General features: G+C 40.3%; 1 protein-coding gene across 2 annotated transcripts; it reads right to left on the reverse strand.

The window, feature by feature from the left end:
* Positions 1-859: 859 nt before the first annotated feature.
* mtif2 (mitochondrial translational initiation factor 2) lies at positions 860-24,253 on the reverse strand. 2 transcript variants are annotated; one of them, XM_010901721.5, is made up of 14 exons: positions 24,174-24,253; positions 19,632-19,779; positions 18,387-18,501; positions 17,521-17,692; positions 8,666-8,826; positions 8,155-8,331; positions 7,727-7,866; positions 7,325-7,449; positions 6,924-7,128; positions 6,195-6,447; positions 4,233-4,373; positions 3,829-3,993; positions 3,363-3,503; positions 860-1,224 (listed from the first exon to the last, which is right to left on the reverse strand). In XM_010901721.5, exons 2-14 carry the CDS (start codon positions 19,770-19,772, stop codon positions 1,055-1,057), a joined length of 2,106 nt encoding a protein of 701 aa, XP_010900023.3. In that variant the 5' UTR covers positions 19,773-19,779; positions 24,174-24,253; the 3' UTR covers positions 860-1,054. The 2 variants fall into 2 exon arrangements, with proteins under 2 accessions (XP_010900023.3, XP_010900022.3); XM_010901720.5 differs by lacking the exon at positions 24,174-24,253 and adding an exon at positions 23,770-23,902.
* Positions 24,254-24,335: the final 82 nt, after the last annotated feature.

A 24,335-nucleotide genomic window follows, 5' to 3' on the forward strand; every position in this document is an offset into this window, starting at 1 on the left:
GCCCAGAGGACGCAGGCTCTGTGATTCCCAAAAATAATTTCTAATTTTGGTTTGTCAGTCCACACGAGTTTTCCACTTCACCTCAGTCCATCTTTAATGAGCAAGGGCCCAGAGAACGCAGTAGCATTTCTGGATCTTGTTTATATTGGGTTTCTTTGCATGGTAATAGTTTCACCTTGCATTTGTGGATGCAGTGACAAACTGTGTTCATAGACAATGTATTTTTTTTGATGCCCCTGTCCCAGCTTTTATGAAACATTTTGCTTTTCAAGGAACAATAAAAATGTTCAGTTTAACATTTGACTGTACTATTATCTATTTCGAATATAGGGTTTAAATGATTTGCACATCTTTGCATTCTGTTATTTCCATTTTACACAACATTTTTGGAAACAGGGTTGTACAAAGTAAAAAACAAAGGACCCAAAATTGACCCCTGGGGAACTCCTTCTAATCATCAACAAATGATTCTACCCCATCCATTTCAACGATCTGGGTTCTATATCTGTAAGATCATTCTGAAACTATAAACAAGTACGCATTGCCATGCCCAACAATGTCAACTTTTTAACCAAATTGGAATGATCAATTGTATCAAAAGACTTGGAAAGGTAAATAAACAGAGCTTAATTTTATTTTTCATCCACTTATTTGGCAATATGGATCACAACTAATTGAGTTTTCAAACCCGAAATCATAAACTGCCAGAACTATCTGCATAAAACTGCTTACAATGAATAATGTACTGGCACAGTTTCCCAAGTTTGCTGACCATCCCAAAATACAAAAAGCAAAACATCATTTAAAAAAACTGTAGAACCCATATAAGCTGCATGAAAGTACACAGTAGGCTACGGAACTCTTTATAATATATCTTTTTTACTAGAAATAATTTAATTACATCTAGCATAGCAGTACAATAAAATTCTCAATTATAGTTGCAACATTCACAACTGTACATGTAAATGCATAGTCCAAACAGACTGTAGCATAAATAGTACTTTTTAATTCAGAGCATGGATTTGTACCTAAAGGTCAATATCCATAACACACTCTAAAATCCTGGATCCCAGGAAATTAATTGCGGAGTCTCAGTCTCTTCAAAGCACACTACTTCATCTCCTGGTTTGAACTCAATGTCCTGAGCCACAGACAATCCGCATTCCATCCCTGTCTTCACCACCTGGACATCATCTTTATGGTGCTTCAGCGCAGTTAAGGAACCTCCAGGGGGGGAAAAAGAACTTCACCATGAGAACATTATTGAATCACTAACAGAAGACCAGCATCCAGGAAAGGTATTTCTGACTGACTAAAGAAGGTTGGACAACATACTGTAGGACAAAATCTGTCTAAACCAAGACACCAATTTTACCCATTATCAGTAAGCACTAACATTTTGATAGATGATTAGTCTTGATTGTAAATACAGCATACACATACTTACAAAATGTTTTGCCGGAGTCGACCAAGAAGAGAGAATGTTTCTTACTGAGTGAGTGCCTGCCTTACGGACTATTGTTAAATAGCATAGTGGTTAAAGACGCGAACTGCAACGTAGGCGACCGGCATTCAATCCTCGCCATGGACAAAACAATTAGGATTTTTTCAGGATTATCTAAAACTTTGCTGGCTACAAGTAGCTACATTATAGTAAGTCTAGTAAGTTTTCGGTTACAGTTGTGCTACTAAGTTTGCATACCCTGGCATAAATTGTGACATTGGCATTGATTTTGAAAATATGACTGATCATGCAAAAAAACTGCCTTTTCTTGAAGAATAGTGATAATATGAAGCCATTCATTATCACAGTTGTTCGGCTCCTTTTTAAATCATAATGATAACAGAAATCCCCCAAATGGCCCTAATCAAATGTTTACATACCCTAGAATGTTTTGACTTTTTACAGACACACAAGGTGAAACACACACAGGTGAAAATGGCTTTAAATTGCAATTAGTGTCTGTGTATAAATAGTCAATATGTTTTAGTTCTCACATGGATGCACTGAGCAGGCTAGATACTGAGCTATGGGGAGCAGAAAATAACTAATTTGACCTGCATAACAAGGTAATGGAACTTTATAAAGATGGAAAGGGATATAAAAAGATATCCAAAGCCTTGCAAATGCCAGTCAGTACTGTTCAATCACTTATTAAGAAGTGGAAAATCTGGGGATATTTTAATACCAAGCCAAGGTCAGGTAGACCAAGAAAGATTTCAGCCAAAACTGCCAGAAGAATTGTTAAGCATACAAAGAAAAACCCACAGGTAAATACAGTGGTTGTTTCAAAAAGCACAATATGACGATACTTGAACAAAAATGAGCTGCATGGTCGAGTTGCCAAAAAGAAACCTACTGTACCAATGCCACCAAAAAGCCTGGTTACAATATGCCCGACAACAGTTGGACATGCCTCACAGCTTCTGGCACAGTGTAATTTGGAGTGACGAGACCAAAATAGAGCTTTATGGTCACAACCATAAGCACTATGTTTGGAGAGGGGTCAACAAGGCCAATAGTGAACAGAATACCATTCCCACTGTGGCGCATGGTGGTGGCTCACTGATATTTTGTGTGTTTTGTGTGTGAGCTTTAAAGGCACAGGGAATCTTGTGAAAATTGATGGCAAGTTGAATACAGCATGTTATCAGAAAATACTGGCAGACAATTAGCAATCTTCTGCACGAAAGCTACGCGTGGGATGCACAAGGCCAAGTTGACCCTCCAGTGGTTACAGCAGAAAAAGGTAAAGGTTCTGGAGTGGCCATCACAGTCTCCTGACCTTAATATCATCGAGCCACTCTAGATTTCAGTTTACATAGCGTAGTGGTTAGCTATTCAACTGTCATTGTTTTCCTAATAGGAACTTTATAGCTATTAGCTAGCCCTCTACTCTGATCTCTTTGTAATTTAACAAGTTGAATCTAGTGTAGCGACCCTGTTCTACCTATTGTTGGTTTGGATGTCAGCTAATAATGTAGGGAACTAGTTTTCGACCTGTGGAGTTGACTAGCCTAACTGGTTTGACAATGCTAAAGTGAACAGACACCCATCTCTACCCATGTATTACATGAAACATTACCCGCTGTTCAAATAGCGTAGTCTGCCACACAGACCACCATGGATCAAATCCAGACTGGGACAACATTCATTACTTATAATGGTGGGCCGGCAGAACTAGGCTTGCCTGGTTCCCTTTCTTGTTAAAGCCAGAGTTTAAATACAAAGGCACTTCTCACACAGAATGACATTGGGTAACAATTTATAATACAAAAGGTGTTGACATCATATTGAGGATCTCTATTGACTGACATGACCAACAGTTGTTTAGCATGGTTGTTTGCACTGTAATGCTCACCTTCCCAGATGATGTTTTGGCGACGGAGCAGTCTAAACTTCATTTTTCTATCTAGCTGACCTTTCTGAACTCTACAGCCGGCAACAGTCACCTTCTTCTTCCCCACAGTCACGTCAAACATAGCCAAGACAGATGCCTCTCCTGAGGATTATTAAGATTTATTAATCCATAAGACACTGAACCTTTAAGAAGTAGCAACAATGTCAGCTACAATGCAGTACCCAGTGATCAGGTAAAGCATAAAGGGTAGAATGCACTCTATTTAACACAGTTTGAAATGAGAAAATAATTATCCATTTTACTTTATAGACAAAAACAAGGGTGCCAATTTCTTCCACACAATTATATTTTAGATACTTACTCTATCATATGTATGTTTGCTATAGTTTCAATTTATCCCAACACACCCAATGTAAACTGCTACCAAGTGGACTATCCTGGTTTAATAAAGTAAAAGGCCACCCACCGATCACATTCTCCACCGTGCAAGGAGGGAGTTTACGACTCAGCTCCTCCTTTAAGTCATCAATGAGTTTGTAGATAACTTTGTGCGTCTTTATTGCAATGCCTTTCTTAATAGCCACCTGCTGAATGGACTTATTGACCCCCACGTTGAAACCGTATATGGTGCCTGGAAATTGGAATAAATGTTGTGTTACTATAGCCATAGAACATAAGGGGGGGACGTGTGACCTGAGTAAACAACTAGCTAGATAAAACATACAAAGAAACTTTGTTGACATTCAAACCTCAAAAAGACTTGTTACTCTCATGACAAGATAGATGTACTCTTGGAGCACATTACCATATCAGTGATGCTGGCATTGTATTCCTCTACTGAGAGCAAACCTTTGTGTAAAAGATGCACACCTGAAAAAGTCTCAGCCAGGTTGAGATCATTCTCAGAGACATCACCTATGCCAAAGTGGACTACCTCCAACTGGCACTGGTCATGTGCATCGTAACTGTCCAAGATGTTCAAGATGGCCTCGACTGAGCCATCCACGTCACCTGCAGTGATAACAGACAAGTCAGTATTAAATAACACAAATATGCGGTACTCATAAAAATCCATTCTGTGTTTACATGCATGAATGTGGAAGTCACATTTAAAAAGCAGCAACTAAACAGCATATATTTTTATATTAGTGGGATTATTTTGAGAATAGTTGTTTCTTTGAATTTCTCTGAAATACAGCACCTTGCAAAAGTATTCAGACCCCTGACCAATTCTGTAAAATTATTGATGGTACTCTGAATCTTCTTAAACTATTTGTAAGAAATATAAAAAACTGAAATATGTTGCTTGCATAAGTACTCAACTCCTACTTGACACAGATGAAAGAGCAGAGTTGAATGAATCATCAGAAAGTATTACTGAATCACATCACCTAGGCACTGTTTAAAAAAAAAGCCATCCCTCAAAACTTGGTGCTTAAACAAGGACATTTGCGAGAGAAGCAACAGAGAGGCTGAGAATAAATTCGAAGGAGTTTCAGATTTCAGTGGCTGGGAGTGGGAGTTTCTTTTCTCATATCATCATGTAAAAACATTTTTGAATTATTATAGCTTAGATTGAGGAAATGGGAAATTGAATGGGAAGCTGACTTTCTCATTTATTATACACTGCATTTCAGAGAGCATTCTGCTAGAGTCAAATGTGACGGGCAGAAACCATTTTACAGTTCTTTTAAATGTATTTTAGAGATGCAAAATAAGATCAATGCCATTTCACCTGAACAATATACAGCAAAATTACACAATGGTGGTACATACAGTGCAGTCCACAAGGATTTCGGCAGTGACATATGTTTTGTTGATTTGACTCTGTACTCCGGCATATTAGATAAGAAATTCAACAAAGACTAAGGGGTTAAAGTACAGACCGCCAACTATAATTTCAGAGTATTTTTTAACTGTAAACCATGAATTAATTTTTATCTTGAAATCATCAGTTACTGTAGTAGTACTGTGTTGCAATTCCTTCTAATTTAATGACTGCCTGAAGTCTGCGATCTATAGACATCACCAGACACTGGCTATCTTCCCTGGTGATGCTCTGCCAAGTCTGTTCTGAAGCCATCTAATGTTCCTGTTTGTTTATGGCCATTTTGGATTTCAGTCTTATCTTCAGCAAGTGAAATGCATGCTCACTTGGATTCAGGTTTGATGTCAAGAACATTCCAATTTTGCCACTGAAAAAGTAATTGGATCAGTAATATGGGGTCAGCCTCCTGCTGCCCGATGATATGCCATCCAAGATTTTTGCTGTTATGTGTCTGATTAATTAATAATTACATTATAGTCTCATGATGGGCTGCTTTATTGACTTTGACAGCAACTAGCACCACAAGCAAAGGCAATATCACCTCTAGATCTTGTGTTGGCTTTTATGTGAATGATCAAACAATGCAACCACACACACCTGACAAGAAACAGCTGAGCAGCCAATTATTCAATTACTTTTTGTGTGCTAAAATTGGGGACCATGCGTAAAAGTAATTCCTACACTGGTCACAGTTTATAGATGTAAATACCCTCAAATTAATGCAGACATTTTATAATCTACATTAAATAAAATGTCCTACAGAAAACTTAAATGCACCATTTGTAATTCAGTAACAACAGAATCAGTCAGGGGTTTGAACACTTTTGCAAGGCATGATATAATTCTAATATTATAAAAAAAAAAAAAAAACAGTAAAACATTTTGGTTTGTATTTCATAATCAAACTATTATCATTCAATTGTATACCCATAATTTAATCATGATTTATTTAGGGAATACCAGATGTATTCATTAATTTAGTTAAACTTGGTGTGGTACTCCACCTTTCACAATGAGTGGTAGAGAGAGTTCTTGGGGCTCCACCTTCTCGCTGGGTCGCATGGCCATGAGCTTTCTGTTGGCTTTGTACAGAGCAGACTTTCTTTGTCTCCAGCTGAGGTGGGCCAAAGGCTCCCGGTCCTTCTTGTAGCTCTCTAGGTGCTCCTGTTGTTTTACCTCAATGGCCTGCAGGTCCTCTTTCTGTTTGTCTTGTTCATCTTGGTAGCAGCGCCATTCTACCACCTCCCGTGCCCTTTTCTATTGTTGATTGGATCATGGTACAGAGAAAGGGGAAATATGGTGTATAACCATATATAAATATGTATAAAACCAACTACAAAAACAAGACAAATGTAACCAAGAGCCTGAAAGAGTTATGGTTTAATGTGGTCAAGCGATATAAATCACTGCCTCCAGGGCAAATTCACTGCTGCAGAATGGGTTTGAATCTGACCCAATGCTCTTTCAGTAAAACGCTTTATTCCCCCCAATCTCTAGCTTTCCTCACTTTCCAAGCAAATAAAGCATTGAAATTACTTTAAAATATCATAAAAATTATATACACAAGCCATGATAATGTATATAAAATTTGACACAGGAGAGAAATCTTACCACAATTTTTTGCATAAGTCTCTCTGGACTCACTGCTAAATTATTACTGTAGGTGCACTTCAATAATGGCTATGATTACTTGTCATACCTTACAGTCCTGGGACAGACATTACATTTAGTACCTCAGACTCCACTTCCAGAATCTCCTCGCCAGCAGAGGGGAGTTCTTTCCACCCCACAATCTCCACAGCATTGCTTGGCCCAGCTTCCTTCATTGTGCAATTGTTTTCGTCAAACATAAAACGCACCTTGGCCCATGTCTTTCCAGCCACTAGAATGCAGCCCTTTTTTAATGTGCCTCGCTGGACAATTGCTGTTGTAACTGGCCTGTAAAACAAGACATTTTTAAAACCAGCATTATTGAACATTAAATCTTGACTTAAAATGTTTAGTAATGAACATTTTCCATTTCAAATTACACTATGAATGTAACTTTTTACATACAACAGTACTTAGTGTTGGCTTGGTACCAGAAATGCTAAGCTTTTTCTCTTGACTGCAGCTGTTTGGTAGGGAGACCTACCCCTTGCCCTTATCGGTGCGGCTCTCAATGACGGTGGCTTCCACTAAGCCTGTTGGGTCACCCCTCAGCTCCATCATTTCCGCCAGAGTAACTGTGGCCTCTGCCAGCTCCAGTAGATTGTCCCCCTATGGAATCATATTAATATATTTTAATTTCTAGTCTACATCTTAATTTCAAGCCTTTGACATGCTGGAACTTCACATGCCTATAGTTATGTGCTGGACAAATACATTAATTAGACAGTTTGTATCCTTACAATATTTGATGAACAAAAACCGACAGTAATAAAATACATGCAATGTGAATCAGTGTTTGTGTGGCGGCAAGCTTACTGCCAAAAGCACATTACAGGAACATCTTAAAGGGATAGTTGATTGTTAACTTGTAAGACTAGGAACTCACCTTCAGGGCAGACATGTGGATAGCCTGGACCTCTCCTCCATACTCCTCGCATACCACATCATGGGCAAGTAATTCCTGTTTCACACGAGCTGGATCAGCTTGAGGCTTGTCACACTTATTCACTGCCACAATGATTGGCACTGCAGATACAAAGAAAGCCCTCATCAATTTAAACTACTCAGGTACATAATGGGCATAGTGCTGCAGATTGATGAGTGGTTTTGAACATATGGCAAGTAACTGAAAAGCTGCTAGATCAAATCCCAGAGTTGGCAAGGTGAAAGATCTGTTGTTGTTTCCTTGGTCAAGACAGTTAACCCCAACTGCTTCTAAAACTTGTTATTGAGAGAAGCATCTGCTAAATAAATAAAATGAAAATTTCATATATGAATAACTTGTTGGAACGGCAACAGGAAATATAGCAGTACCATGGGCTTTTTTGGCATGTAGGATAGATTCAATCGTCTGCTTCATGACTCCGTCGTCTGCCGCTACAACCAGAATGACAATGTCTGTGACCAGGGCTCCCCGGGCCCTCATGGAAGAAAAGGCTGCATGTCCTGGGGTGTCCAAGAACGTGATCTTCTCCCCGGAAGGAAGTTGAACTACAGAAACAAATAAGTCAAACATTTCGAAATCTGAGAAGCTTAAATCTAAAATCCTCAAGCCCCTATTGTTATAATTGAAACAAGGGCATTGTTGCAGCAGGTTCAGATAAAATTATCCAGTTTAGTTATTAATGGTCTGCACAAAGATGATCACAGGCCTCTGACATACTGCCGTCAATCAACATTTAAATATACCACTTTGTTTATACTGCTAGATTCTGTAAGATCCTAATAGTTACTTTCACCTTAGCTGCACTTTCACAAAATGTTTCAACAAACCTTAAGACAATGTGTGTATATAGCGAAACAACACTTTTTGGTGTTTCCTTACCCAGAAAAGCCCCAATGTGCTGGGTGATACCCCCGGCTTCCCCCGCAGCCACCTGACTCTTCCTAAGGCTGTCAAGCAGAGTGGTCTTCCCATGATCTACGTGGCCCATGATAGTGACGACAGGGGGACGAGACACCAGGACAGAAGTATCTGGTGGAGGTCTAAAATAAACATTGATTTCCATTAGAATTTAACTTCTATTTCTGTGAATTTTCATGAAAAAATTGAACTGAACACAAAACTCCCTCACGCTGTCCAGATCACTAACAATATCAAAAGTAGATTTATTAAGAACAATGTTTCGGTCTGAGGACCTTCATCAGGTTGTCTTCATCACGTCTTCTCCGGCGCACCGGTCGATCTGCAGGTGTGCAAAAGCTTGGTACTTTTATTAAAAAACATTTGTGTTTACATCCCAGTTTCCTTTTCTTTTCTTTTTTTTATGCTGCGTACAAGGATAATAAAAACAGAATCATTTATCCCATTGTTAATTGAAGATAGTACTAAGACAAAATATAGAATGTTGAAACTGAAATTGAATAGTTTTTGGAAAAATACATGCCCATTCTGAATTTGATGCCAGCAACACATTTCAAGTTGGGAAAGGTTTACCAGTGTGTTGCATCTCCTCTTTTAATAATACTCTAACCGTTTGGGAACTGGGGAGACCAACTGCTGTAGTGAAAATATTTTCCTTTTCTTTCCTGATACAGGATTTTAGCAGCTGAACAGTTCGGGGTTTCCTGTGTTGTATTTTTCGTTTCATAATGCGCCAAATGTTTTCAATGGGTGACAGGTTTAGACTGCAGGAAAGCCAGTTTAGCACCCAGGCTCTTTTACTACAAAGCCATGCTGTTGTAATAAGTGCAGAATGTGGTTTGTCATTGTCTTGCTGAAATATGCAAGGACTTCCCTGATAAAAAGACACCATCTGGATGGCAGCATATGTTGCTCCAAAACATGTATATATTGTAGTAATGGTGCCTTCATACATGTTCAAGTCACCCATGCCATGTGCAATAAAGCACCCCCATACCATCACGGATGCTGACTTTTGAACTGTGCACAGATAAGCCGGATGGTGCTTCTCCTCTTTAACCTGGAGGACACAACGTTCATGATCCCCAAAAATAATTCCGAATTTCAGGATAGTTTTCCACTCTGCCTCAGTCCATCTTAAATGATCTCAGGCCCAAAGAAGGCGGCAGCATTTCTATATCTTGTTTATATGTGGTTTATTCTTTGTATGGTAGAATTTCTAGAGTGAGCAACTAAATGACATGATAACACAGCTTGAAATACGTGCGAGTAAACAATGAATTTACTCTGTAGCAGCTACTCTAGGGGCCAGACACAGATTGGTATACAAGGGATACGTTCAAATCTAGAGCACTATGTCACAGACCTGGCTGAGACACTCCCCTGGACGTGTGCTAACACCACTGGATTAACCGCAGAGGCTTTCAAACCAGCCTTTCCCAATGACATCTTACTGGCACAGCACCGGGGCTAGACTGAAGGCATCAACTCGAGCGGGGACTTTGTCTGACGTCGTATGCCGCAGATGCAAATCCAGCAAGAAATCAAATAGAGCACCAACCCTCAATCCACCACCTGAACTCTCACTGCAAAACAGGTATGATCCACTGAATCAGAATGAAATGTGTGTAAATGGACCTAGGGTTAGCTAACCACAACACTAGCATTAGGGCTAACCAAAATCCAAGAAATAGCCCTAAAACCACTTATAGGACAAGGGAAAAGAAACTTTGCCAACATTGATAAACCAGATACTATCTTGATTGAGGAAAATATAACCAAGCATATCAGAATAGCAAAGACTGAAAACCTAACCATGGCTGACACATCAGTCAGAGAGCTTACGGAAGTGTTGCCAGTTATTCTCTCTACACATCCAAGCAACATGCAGATTATTATCCACACTGGGTCTTTTGACATTGCACGAAGGAAAACTGTCTCTGAGATCCTGAAAAAAATATATTCTATGCTACTGAAAATTTTAAACAAAACATTTCCATCTCAGGCCCCATTCCAACCTTGGGGAAAGGAATTTAATCTTTTAGCAGACCCCTTGGGCTGAATATGTGGCTGACATCGGCAAGTTTATTGACAAGTTTATTGACAATTTCAATATCTTTTGGAACTGTAAAGACTGCTTTAGACCTGGTGGGGTTCATCCAAACATCATGGGATGCCGGCTCCTTGGTGCCAACATACGTCATGCTCTTGGAATGCCATTTCCAAACAAGATAAGCATGAAGGACAGTACTCATAGGCAGAGTATCCACCCCCCCTCTCCTGACCCTCTAACTAAACACACCCAATGCTTCCAGAAGTTGTCCTTGTCCCAAACGGGGGCACAACTCTAATTTTATTTATTTTGAAAACCTTTGTTTTACATTGAAGGGTACCCACAACATTTTGTTTTTAACCATTTCCAGACCTCCACGATATTCTGCAAATGTTATTGATGATTTAAACATCCACATTGATAATAGTACGGACAATAATGCCAAATAACTTTTTGCACTACTTGACACTTTTGATCTCACACTAAAGGCTACATTCTAGATCTGGTTCTCTCTAAAGGTCTCGATATTTCCTCTGACATGGTTAAAGACTTGGCCGTGTCTGACCATTTCTGTCTTTTTTGAATCACTGATCAACCTGGATGTTCCAGGAAACTCTGTTTCTGTTAAGAAAGGGTTCGTTCATGAGTGTACCAATGCTCAGTTTATGGAAGCCATAGCAATCTCTCCAACAATAAGTGCTGAGTCAGTCGATGTACTCCTGGATAATTTTAATGCCAAAATATTGAATGTCCTGGATCGTGTTGCACCGGTAAAGGTAAAGAAAACTATAAGCAAACAGAAAACACCAATGAGAACCACCATGACGGTAAGCGCCCTGAAAAGAGAATGTAGTAAAGCTGAACGTAAGTGGAACCAAAGCTTTGGTTGCTTCAACAATGAGTTACGCAGGGCCAGATAGCAACATTAATCGGGAATGATCAACGAGAATATCAACAATATCCGCACTCTATTTGCCATGGTCGAAAAGCTTGCAAAACCCCTAAAGCAGATAGCATCAGAACTCATGTCCACTGCGAAATGTAATGAATTTGAGTGTTTCTTTAGGGAAAAAATGTAAGGTATTTTAAATTAAGACCATCAGAACTACACAGTCTGACACTGTACCGTCACTATGACCACAAAGACATAACTTGGTTATTATGTCACAATTCCACTGCCATCAGACTTACAAAAAATATAATGTAACTCCGTAACAATGGACCTACAGCAAATAGTTAAAAGCTCTCTGCAATCAGGCATTTTCCCTACATCTCTAAAAACAGCTGCCATTAAGTCCCTATTAAAAAATAGAACACTGGATGCATCTATATTGAACATCTATAGACCTGTATCAAATCTCATTTTTATAGCCAAGCTCATTGAGAAGGTTGTCTTCAATCAACTCAGCATTTTTGTGACCTCAAGCAGTCTCTTAGACAAATTTGAGCCAGGCTTCCGACCTCACCACAGTACTGAAACGGCCCTGATTAAAGTTTTAAATGATATACGTCTGAATACTGATTCCGATAAAATAAACCATTCTGGTTCTATTAGATCTCAGTGCAGCATTGCAGCAAGACTTATAGATAGGCTGGAAAATTGGGTAGGACTCTCCAGGACAGTCCTTAATTGGTTCAGATCTTATCTAGATGGCCGGAGTTACTTTGTCACCATTGGTAATCATGAATCTGATAGGGTGCTATGACATGCAGAGTTCCCCAGGGATCAGTTCTTGGACCGCTTCTGTTCAATCTCTACATGCGACCTCTGGGCCAAATTCTACAGAACAACATTAACTACTACTATGCCGATCATACTCAAATATATATGGCTCTCAAACCATATAGAAACACTGTGTCACTGTATAGAGCACCAAAACACCAAAAAAGTAGAAAAGGGTTAAAATTAGAAGACCATTGCAAATGTAATGCTTATGTTCCTCACTCAAAACTTTTTCTACTTTTTTGGTGACTGCTTTGATATGACTTAAATGTGTGGTCTGAGTTTTTTTGGAAAGGAATGAAAAAGGTGCAGTAGTCCCAATTTCTTCCGGAGCTGTATAGCCAGAATCAAGGGCTTGAGAAGCTCATCCATGCTTTTCTCTCTAACAGGGTTGACTACTGTAATGGTGTGCTTCTTTTAGTAGTTATGCTGCACACAACTGGAATAAACTACAAGAAGATCTTAGATGTGCCCCAAACGTATCCATTTTTTAATCCAGGTAAAAAAAGACAAATAAAATTATTTTCACACGCCTATGACTGAGCACTTAACCACACTGTTTAGCCTTACAGCTTTTATAGATTCCTGTTTTTATCCCACTTCTATTTTCTTATTCAACGTTATGTTTTCATTCGAGTATTTGAATTTTTTTTCCTTGTAAAGCTCATTGAATTGCTTCTATGTATGAATTGTGCTATATAAATAAACTTGCTTGCTATCCTTGGATCTATCAATTTTATTTTGACGAACAGCCTGTAACCCATGTGTTATTCATTCTTTGAAATGTATCGTGATTATCTTTGAATAATTTAAGTGAAAATACTATAGCCTGTGTTCTTAGAAAAAATTGTTCTATGTATTATTTTATAGTTTTTTTCATAATGATAAAAAATTAAATAGAATCGTCTAAAAAATAATGAATTACAGGATTTTATTTTGTTTGATGAAGACCAAGTAGATGCTCTTGCTGGAGGGTGATGTTGCGGAGTAGAATGTGTATGCTAATAAGGCCGATTCTTATGCTAATGACGAGTAAGTGTTCCGCTCTGGCTGATACCGCTGATCTGAAAGGCTTGTTCAACTGAAATACAATTATTTGAATGGAAATATAGCCGTTGATTACATCAATTAAGTTGACATGTATCTAGGCTAATTGCAGGCTTTTACCAAGTGAACATAACCTTTTATTTCATTGATGCTACTTCTATGCACAAATAATTATCTTTCAATCAAGACTTCTAAAAAAGGAAAGTACTTTTCCAACCAGATTTCTTTGATAAAGTACAATATGCCACAGTAGACCCAAACGAAAATGTTATTCAAGTGTTTAACATAGCGCGTTCACATGAAGGACGTTTCGGTTGCTAAACAGGCAAAAGGCAACACCAACCCAACAACACCAACAACCCATCATTGTGTTGGCCATTTGTATAGACCTATGCAATCAAAATCTGAATGTCCAATGCAAGCGCTAATCACTCTTAATGGACGATACCCCCAGATAAAAGATCATGCTCCTTGTGGTTGAACGTGAATTAACTTAATGAGACTGAAGCTATATAATGTTGATGACAGTTGATCAATGTGGATCACACGAAAGACAACATCTTTTTTACCTCTAAACATAGTATTGCAATCTAATTTGTGAAATTCCTTTTGTTATTAGGACAGAAACAAAATATGAATGTCTGAATTCATAAAATTTCACTGATTATTTTATAGAACCATGAAGAGGATCTAGCTTCCTGTGTAATTCAAAGGTATTACAGTAATTCATTATTAGTAAAACTAAATAAAAATCATACCCTTGACTGTTTCATGACTCTTTTGGTAAGCTTAATGCAAATCGTTTTACCTGTATTGGGCATAGTAATCAAAAAATATTATGGATTTACATAAGAATTTAAGTGTTGGAGTTTCATTTTATAGATGTTCAGAATCTTATTCAAATACAATAGCCTGTGTTCTTTGAAATTGTAATTATTTTCTTATTGTTGTTGTTTCATAGTGTTAATCTGCCAAAATCATACAAGCTTGATAATCTTCATTGTTCATTCAGACATATGATATTGCCTGCTGCGTTATCTGCCAGCTGGAGTTCTGGGTCTGATATGTTTCTCTTGGAGATGGAGTTCTCGAACTAACAGGTGTGCCTTGCATGGATTGGAACTCCCTCCTCTATTCCACCTCCTTCTGACTCTCCCCCAATGCGGACTGACTCTCCATCAAGTCGGCTTTGCACCTAATCAGAGCATCAGCTGTTGTCTTTATCACTGCCCTCAGAGAATCTGTCTCTTGGATTTCTGCCTTGAAAGACTTGTCTTCAGCCTCCAAAGTTGAAATTCTTCCAAGGTGCTCCTTCATAACTGTAGCAGCATGATGCTTCACTGAATACCTTTTGATTACAGTTGCTTAGAAGAGATGGACACAAAAGAACACGAATTAGCATCCTCAAACTACAATAAGAAGTGACTTGTCCACACAAATGCTGCGTACACAAACATTTTCCAGCATCAAATAAAATCTCACTGCTTTCTTTGGAACCATCTTTTGCCATAAATACAGTAGACTCCTCAGACAGTCTTTTACGGTCTTAAACACAGCACTATAGGCTACTTGGTACTATGACCTTGATTTTAATTGATTTAAGGGAACAGATTAAGGCTTGGAGGAGGAACGGAAGAATTACTAAAGCCATTTTGAAAATACTGTTAGACATGGGAATTACAGTGAAGGATCCTACTATTCAACAACACTACCATCACACTCCAGTCAAACGCTGAACACGGAAAAACCAGCAAAATGACCAGGTAGGCTACAGTCCTGCTACAGTTATAACCTTATTAATAGTAACAAATATAATTAGAGAAATGTAACATCTAAACTGTTGGGAATTATGGTACACATTGCTTTTGTATTGTTTCCAGCAAGACCAATCAAGACATTGATTTCCTAATGAGTGAAAATGATGAGCAACTCACACAGGAGATTAAGGATCTGCTTTCATCAAGGTACTAACTACTCAGGGTTCAACATAAAGGATGGCCCGCTGGCCTGGGCCAGTAAGACCTAATGTCGGGCCAGTACACTAAGACAGTCACTGGCCCATAGGGCCCTTGGGGCCAGTGCTCAATTTCCCCATTCAACTTCATAGTATTTTATCAAAACATTTGCTTGTCATCTTTGTCACTCTCCCAGCTTCAATTTCCCCTTGTTCTCGCATTAAAATGTTTCTGTGGCATTACTTCTCCCTCCTTGGGGTGCAACAATTCTGGTGTCGTCTTTTTGACCAATAATATTCAGAGGCTTGTCTGTTTTAACCAATCATAGCTCATAGTGCATTCTAGAGACGGAACCAAACATGGGATTGTACCGGATTGCATGAGGAAAAGCAAACGCGATAATTTTTGAAAGAACAGGTTCCATAGGTAGAAAATGATAATGGCAAGGGACACATACTGCCATATACAGCTCCGGAATTCTTTTTAAGACCACTGCACCTTTTTCTTTCCCTTCCAAAAAAGTCAAAAAGGAAGGTTTTGAGTTCGGAACAGAAGGGTTAAAATTAAGAGACAGCTGCAAATTGAACGCTTCTGTTACTCACTCAAAACCTTCCTTTTCAACTTTTTTAGAGAGGAAAGGAAACAGGGCTGTATTCTAGGCGTTGCCAACAAAATCCAATAAGGCATGGTCAGTTTTCATGGGAATGAAAAACTACCAAAATCCTGCTCTTAAGTCCCTGCATGTTGTGGGCATTGCAGACAAACTGGCTGCTGACTACCCAGCGGCTGCACCAATGAACGTCTGCCTGTCTTGAATGAATGAGGTGGTGTGTAGCCACATTGAAAAACTTAGTAAATGAAGATACTGTAAAAACTCTCACTAAGTTGCCAGGAAAGGGTGCATATGGTCTCCAACAATGCTGAAGTAGGTGTTATGTGTCAAAGTAACATCCACATAAAAGTCAGGACTCAAGTTTTCCCAGCAGAACATTGCCCAAAGCATCACACGGACTCCGCCGGTTTGCCTTCTGCCCATAGTGCATCCTGGTGCCATGTATTCTCCAGGTAAGTGATGCACACACACCCAGCCATCCACGTGATGCAAAAGAAAACATGATTCATCAGACCAGGTCACCTTCTTCCATTGCTTCTGATGCTCACGTGCCCATTGTATGTGCTTTCAGCAGTGGACAGGGGTCAGCATGGGCACCCTGACTGGTCTGCAGCTATGCAGCCCCATACGCAACAAATCTTTTTCATCAGTACCAGCATTTACCTTTTCATCAATTTGAGCTAGTCTCTCCTCTCTTGAATTGGACCACACGGGCCATCCTTCGCTCCACTTGTGCATCAATGAGCCTTGGCCCGCCCATTACCCTGTCGCCGGATCACCACTTATCCTTCCTTGGACCACTTTTGAAAGGTACTGACCACTGCAGACCAGAAACATCCCACAAGAGCTGTAGTTTGGGAGATCCTCTGACCCAGTCGTCTAGCCATCACAATTTCGCCCTTGTCAAAGTCGCATAGATCCTTAAGCTTGCCCATTTTTCCTGCTTCTAACACATCGACTTTGAGGAAAGAATGTTCACTTGCCGCCTAATATATCCGACCCACTAACAGGTGCCATGATGAGATTATCAGTGTTATTCACTTCACCCGTCAGTGGTCATAATGTTATGGCTGAATGGGGTAAAAGTTTAGTAATTCAGTAGACACTCCTATCCAGATCGATTTACCTTAAGTACATACATTTTATGACAGCTAGAAGAAACAGACACACAGCTTAGTATTAGGTGCGTTCTAATAAATTAGATAAATCAACATAAGTCATTGTTAAAGACCGTACAAATAAACAAAAACCTAAAATGCTAATCCTGGTTTAAAGTTAATCCACGAGGTGCTATTTGATTGTGTGATTAAATAGGACAAAAAATATATAAACATACTGAACTAATAAAGAACACACAACATGTTCTAGTATAATAATTTCATATCAAGTTATTCAGAACAGAAGATAAGACCAAAGGTTCTCCACCTTCGCTGAGTGTCTTTGTTCTCACGCTCTTTGGACTCCACCAGCTTGGCCCACTTGAACTTCATCCCAGACCTCTTCACAACCTCCTTGATCCACTTCTCTTCCAGAATAGATTGGGGCTCTAAGGAATCCAGGTCCATGGATGTGTTGAGGAGTGCCTCGAAGATATGGTCTGTTGTATAGACAATGAGTCTCCTCACATCAGACTGCATGTATTCATCAGTGCACACACTATACAGTTGTGCTCATAAGTTTGCATACCCTGGCAGGAATTGTGGAATTTTGGCATTGATTTTGACGATATGACTGATCATGCCTTTTATTTAAGGATATTGATCATATAAAGCCATTTATTATCATAGTTGTTTGGCTCCTATTTAAGTCACAATGAGAACAGAAATCACCCAAATGGCCCTGATCAAAAGTTTACATACCCTAGAATGTTTGGACTTTTTACAGACACACAAGGTGACATAAACAGGTGAAAATGGCAATTATAGGTGATTTTCCCACACCTGTGCTAATTGCAATTATTGTCTGTGTATAAATAGTCAATGAGTTTGTTAGCTCTCATGTGGATGCACTGAGCAGGATAGATACTGATCCATGGGGAGCAGAAAATAACTGTAAATTGACCTGCATAACAAATTTATAAAGATGGAAAAGGATATAAAAAGATATCCAAAGATATACACAACTGTGTGTGTGTGTATATAAAAGCATTATGTAATAATAAAAAAAAAAACATGCGGTTCTTACTGGACAATAGTAAGTAATTTCAAGTTCAATCATGTTGGAACAAACTCAATACTTTACACAATATATTTCTTTTAAATAAATAGGAACTTGAAATGAATTAGCCTTACCAAAGTCCTTGTTCATAGCTTGAGCCAGTGCAGACACTGTCATCCTCTGCATTATTTCAACTTCCTGCTTGTCCAGGTTCCGTTTTACTTTTTGAACATTATTAGGGCTTTTACCCTAGAAAATAAAAAAGATGAAAATACAAATCGTGCATTAACTCAGTGTGTGTGGCCCTTATTAATGTAAGGAATGGATGGCACTGTATTTACATGTGGGATGTAAACAGGGCTAGAAATTAACATTGTCCCGGGGACGATCAAAAATACTTCTGGGATGGTTCAACAAACTTTGGGACGTTTGCAGGACGATGGGCCAGAAAAACACAAAATGCATTAACCAGTGGTTCCGTGCAAACATTTAAACACAAGGACAATGAATTCATCATATTTAGCTTAATAGATCATTAACTATGAATGATTAAATCACATTACAAGCGATGAAATGTGTTCATCAGGAAGATGGCGGCACATCGAAAGAACATTCTCAAATGCCAACTTGATGCAAGCTGTTTTTGTAATGTGATAGCTGGATATATTGATGATATAGCTAATGAGAAAAAATTTAAGAGGGAAGATGCAACTATAGGATTGTGCCTTACTGCCTTTGGACAGTCCAGTAAACGTTTTATAAACCAAATATCAAAGAATTGCATGTTTCAATGGTTAATCATGAAGTCTTCAAAATAATCAGCTTTTTTTCTATGATCGGATTCTGACAATGGTTTAGTCTTTTATTTTCAATTGGAACCTTTTACAATGTGTATAGAAAAGTAAGGATAAATAAAATGAGCTTTAAATAAACACCTAATGTTTCATAATTTCATGTTAAAATTGTTATAATAATTATAATAATATAATAATTCTAATAACCACTGCTATGCCAAATGCAATACAAGGGAATATATTCAATAGCATATGCTAATGTATTTCTTTACATGACACATCTACTACTTCATTGGTTTGCATTTAGGATTTGGTGAAAACTTTCCTCTCAATTGTAAAAAAAATTAAAATAAATATATATATATATATATATATATTTGTTAAATTGAATGTATTATTTTATTCCTGGATTTATGACTATTTGCAACGGGATTTGAATCACAAAACACACACCTGTCGCTCTTTAAACTCTATACAGGTTTGGATGGTTGTGATTTAAATGCTTAGCGATGTTGCTAGTGTTTGACAGTTACCATAACAGGCATCGAGTTAATATGGCAATGTTGGTGTGCCACTGGATTTTACCTGCTTAGTTGCAAGGAATCTAGCAAGGTGGCAGGTCAGTGGAAGTCCAGGGACGGTAAAAGGGAAGTAACTGGCAACCTGTGTAAGGTCGGTACGGGTTATCAGTCTCACCCCACTTATCAGGGCAGTCACCCGATTCATCTCAGAGCTAAAAAAAATACAAAATAAAACAATTATTTCATTTCACATAGGCCGCTGCAGTCATGCTGTACAGTAGGTTCTCTGTACTTAGAGTAAAATGGTTGTGTTCCATCATCATCATCATCATCATCATCATCATCTTCCGCGTATCCGGGACCGGGTCGCGGGGGCAGCAATCTAAGGAGAGATGCCCAGACCTCCCTCTCCCTAAACACTTCCTCCAGCTCTTCCGGGGGGACACCGAGGCGTTCCCAGGCCAGCCGGGAGACATAGTCCCTTCAGCGTGTCCAAGGTCTTCCCTGGGGTCTCCTCCCGGTGGGACGGGACCGGAACACCTTCCCAGGAGGGCGTTCCGGAGGCATCCGAAACAGATGCCCAAGCCACCTCAGCTGACCCCTCTTGATGTGGAGGAGCAGCGGCTCTACTCGGAGCTCATCCCGGGTGACCGAGCTTCTCAACCTATTTCTAAGGGATCGCCCAGCCACCCTGCTGAGAAAGCTCATTTCGGCCGCCTGTATCCGGGATCTTGTCCTTTCAGTCATGACCATAGGTGAAAGTAGGAACGTAGATTGACTGGTAAATCGAGAGCTTCGCCTTGCGGCTCAGCTCTTTCTTCACCATGACAGACAGATACATCGACTGCATTACTGCAGAAGCTGCACTGATCTCCCGTTCCATCCTTACCTCACTTGTGAACAAGACCCCTAGATACTTAAACTCCTCCACTTGAGGCAGGCATTCTCCACCAACCTGAAGTGGGCAAGCCACCCTTTTCTGACTGAGGACCATGGCCTCGGATTTGGAGGTACTGATTCTCATCCCCACTGTTTCACACTCGGCTGCAAACCGTCCCAGTGCATGCTGAAGGTCCTGGCTTGAAGGGGCCAACACGACAACATCATCCGCAAAGAGCAGAGACGAAATCTTGTGGTCCCCAAACCTGACACCCTCCGGCCCATGTCTGCGCCTAGAAATTCTGTCCATAAAAATTACGAACAGAACCAGCGAAAAAGGGCAGCCCTACCGGAGTCCAACATGCACTGGGAACAAGTCTGACTTACTGCCGGCAATGCGGACCAAGCTCCTGCTTCGGTCGTACAGGGACCTGACAGCCCTTAGCAAAGGACACAGGACCCCATATTCCCGAAGCACTCTCCACAGGATGCCGCGAGGGACACAGTCAAATGCCTTCTCCAAATCCACAAAACCCATGTGGATTGGTTGGGCAAACTCCCATGAACCCTCCAACACCCCGTAGAGGGTATAGAGCTGGTCCAGTGTTCCACGGCCCGGACGAAAACCACACTGTTCCTCCTGAATCCGAGCTTCTCCTATCGGCCGTATTCCCCTCTCCAGAACCCTGGCATAGACTTTCCCAGGAAGGCTGAGAAGTGTGATCCCCCTATAGTTGGAACACACCCTCCGGTCCCCCTTCTTAAAAAGAGGGACCACCACCCCGGTCTGCCATCCCAGAGGCACTGTCCCCGACCGCCACACGATGTTGCACAGGCGTATCAACCAAGACAGCCCCACAACATCCAGAGACTTGAGGTACTCAGGGCAGATCTCATCCACCCCCAGTGCCTTGCCACCGAGGAGTTTCTTGACTACCTCAGTGACTTCAGTCCGGGTGATGGACAAGTCCACCTCGGAGCCCTCATCCTCTCCTTCCTCAATGGAAGACGTGACGGCGGGATTGAGGAGATCCTCGAAGTACTCCTTCCACCGCCCGACGACATCCCCAGTTGAGGTCAACAGCTGCCCACCTCTACTGTAAACAGCGTTGGTAGGGCACTGTTTCCCTCTCCTGAGGCGCCGGGCGGTTTGCCAGAATCTCTTCGAGGCCAGCCGATAGTCCTTCTCCATGGCCTCACCAAACTCCTCCCAGGCCCGAGTTTTTGCCTCCGCAACCACCCGGGCTGCAGTCCGCTTGGCCTGCCGGCACCCGTCAGCTGCCTCAGGAGTCCCACAAGCCAACCAGGCCTGATAGGACTCCATCAGCTTGACGGCATCTTCAACTGCGAGTGACAGAACTTAATATTTTGGTACAGAGATCATACGTTTCCTAAACTACTTCAGGACCTTGAGATGCTTCTTACGGAGCCACTCCTTAGTTGCCCTGGCTGTGTGTTTCGGGTTGTTGTCATACTGGAAAACCCAGCCACGACCCATCTTCAATGCTCTTACTGAGGGAAGGAGGTTGTTGGCCAAGATCTTGCGATACATGGTCCCATCCATCCTCCCCTCAATACGATGCAGTCGTCCTGTCCCCTTTGCAGAAAAGCCTCCCCAAAGAATGATGTTTCCACCTGCATGCTTCATGGTTGGGATGGTGTTCTTGGGGTTGTACTCATCCTTCTTCCTCCAAACACGTTTAGACCAGAAAGCTCTATTTTTGTCTCATCAGACCACTTGACCTTCTCCCATTCCTCCTCTGGATCATCCAGATGGTCATTGGCAAACTTCAGACGGGCCTGGACATGCGCTGGCTTGAGCAGGGGGACCTTGCGTGTGCTGCAGGATTTTAATCCATGACGGCATAGTGCGTTACTAATGGTTTTCTTTGAGACGGTGGTCCCAGCTCTCTTCAGGTCATTGACCAGGTCCTGCCGTGTAGTTCTGGGCTGATCCCTCACCTTTCTCATGATCATTGATGCCCCACGAGGTGAGATCTCGCATGGAGCCCCAGACCAAGGGAGATTGAACGTCATCTTGAACTTCTTCCATCTTCTAATTATTGCGCCAACAGTTGTTGCCTTCTCACCATGCTGCTTGCCTATTGGCCTGTAGCCCATCCCAGCCTTGTGCAAGTCTACAATTTTATCCCTGATGTCCTTACACAGCTCTCTGGTCTTGGCCATTGTGGAGAGGTTGGAGTCTGTTTGATTGAGTGGGTGGACAGATGTCTTTTATACAGGTAACGAGTTCAAACAGGTGCCGTTAATACAGGTAATGAGTGGAGAACAGGAGGGCTTCTTAAAGAAAAACTAACAGGTCTGTGAGAGACAGAATTCTTACAGGTTGGTAGGTGATCAAATACTTGTCATGCAATAGATTCCATCTCTCAAAGTTGAAGTGTATGTATGATAAAAATTACAGACCTCTGCATGCTTTGTAAGTAGGAAAACCTACTTACAAAGCAAAATCGGCAGTGTATCAAATATTTGTTCTCCCCACTGTACATATGAGCTGACACACAGCCAACCTCATTTAATCATCCATCAACATGGGAAAGGCCTGAAAACACAATTGAAAAATGTATGACCTTCATAAATCATCCAAAGGCAATAAAGACAAAGCTACACATATGAAAATACCCAACTCCACTATTAGGGCAATTATCAAAAACAACTAGAGCTGAGATGAACCTACCTGGAAGAGGACGCATGTGTACTCTTTCAGGCAGTGACAAAACTCTGAGCGTCAGTATTTTATATTAGTAAGTGTTATTAATGATTTGCATGATTCCAAATATCAAGTTAGTAACAATTATGTACATTTTTATTCCAAGTTTGCACATTGTTTGAAACCTTAATTAACTGTAATTTTTTTAATTAAAAATAACTTATGTCGCTGTTTTACTTTCATATTTGGAGTTCCATAGGAGAAACGCTTTCCTGACTAGTGTGTTATGGCAAAAAATCCTGATGACCTGACCAGGTCCACCTGAATAAAATGGTGACCAATCAGAAAATATACATTTGAGAGATCTGAATGCTATACAGCATCGTCCACATGCATAGCATATTTCCATAGGGAAGCTTAGGCGGTTTCAGTGTTCGGAAAGTAATGTGTATTTCTGAAATGGTGTAGGCTAATGTTAGATGTTATAGAACAATTCTGATTAGCAGTTTAGTAAGGATGTCCGTAAACTTAGTGACAGTGTAGAAACGTTTTCCAAATGAAGGTACTACATAGTCCCAAGAGATTGCAGCATAAGGACAACGAATGAAAATCCTCAGGTTTTTTCCTACCCGATTACAGAAAAATAACTCACCTTGTGTTTAGGCTATCCAGTTTAAACTCATGGTCAATATAGTGTTTAATGTCACATAAGACTCAAGTCATTCAACAGTATCAGCCACTCCGTGGCGGCTGACATGACAGGTATCCCAGAAAGCATTTCGATTCTGCATCGGTTAGAGAAGGATAGAGAACCAATGGTTCTGCAGCCTCCGATTGTTCCCTCCCCATGGGGAGATCACGCGCAGTGGGGTACGGAGAGTGATGGAACAAACACAAACCGAAACTAACCTCTGCCGATCTTAATAGATTTTCTGTTCCAAAAAGTATTATATGCATATTAAAAAACAAAGCAGGCACGTTTTTGAAGATTTACATTTTTCGTGTACAGTTATACACGTTAGTGTTTAATAATTACGATGTCCTTGTTAAACTTACCTATTTGTTTCCACTGAAGGCGTCTATCCTAGTCTATGTCGGGTCTTCACCATTTGTGATAGTACAAACCAAGGCCGTAATAACAATATATATTGGGGAGAAACATCCCCCCCATTATATTGATATATAAATAATAAATAAAATAAATAAAAATGCGCTATG

This window comes from Esox lucius, chromosome 9 (genome assembly GCF_011004845.1).
Source record: "Esox lucius isolate fEsoLuc1 chromosome 9, fEsoLuc1.pri, whole genome shotgun sequence".
NCBI classification, from domain to species: domain Eukaryota; kingdom Metazoa; phylum Chordata; class Actinopteri; order Esociformes; family Esocidae; genus Esox; species Esox lucius.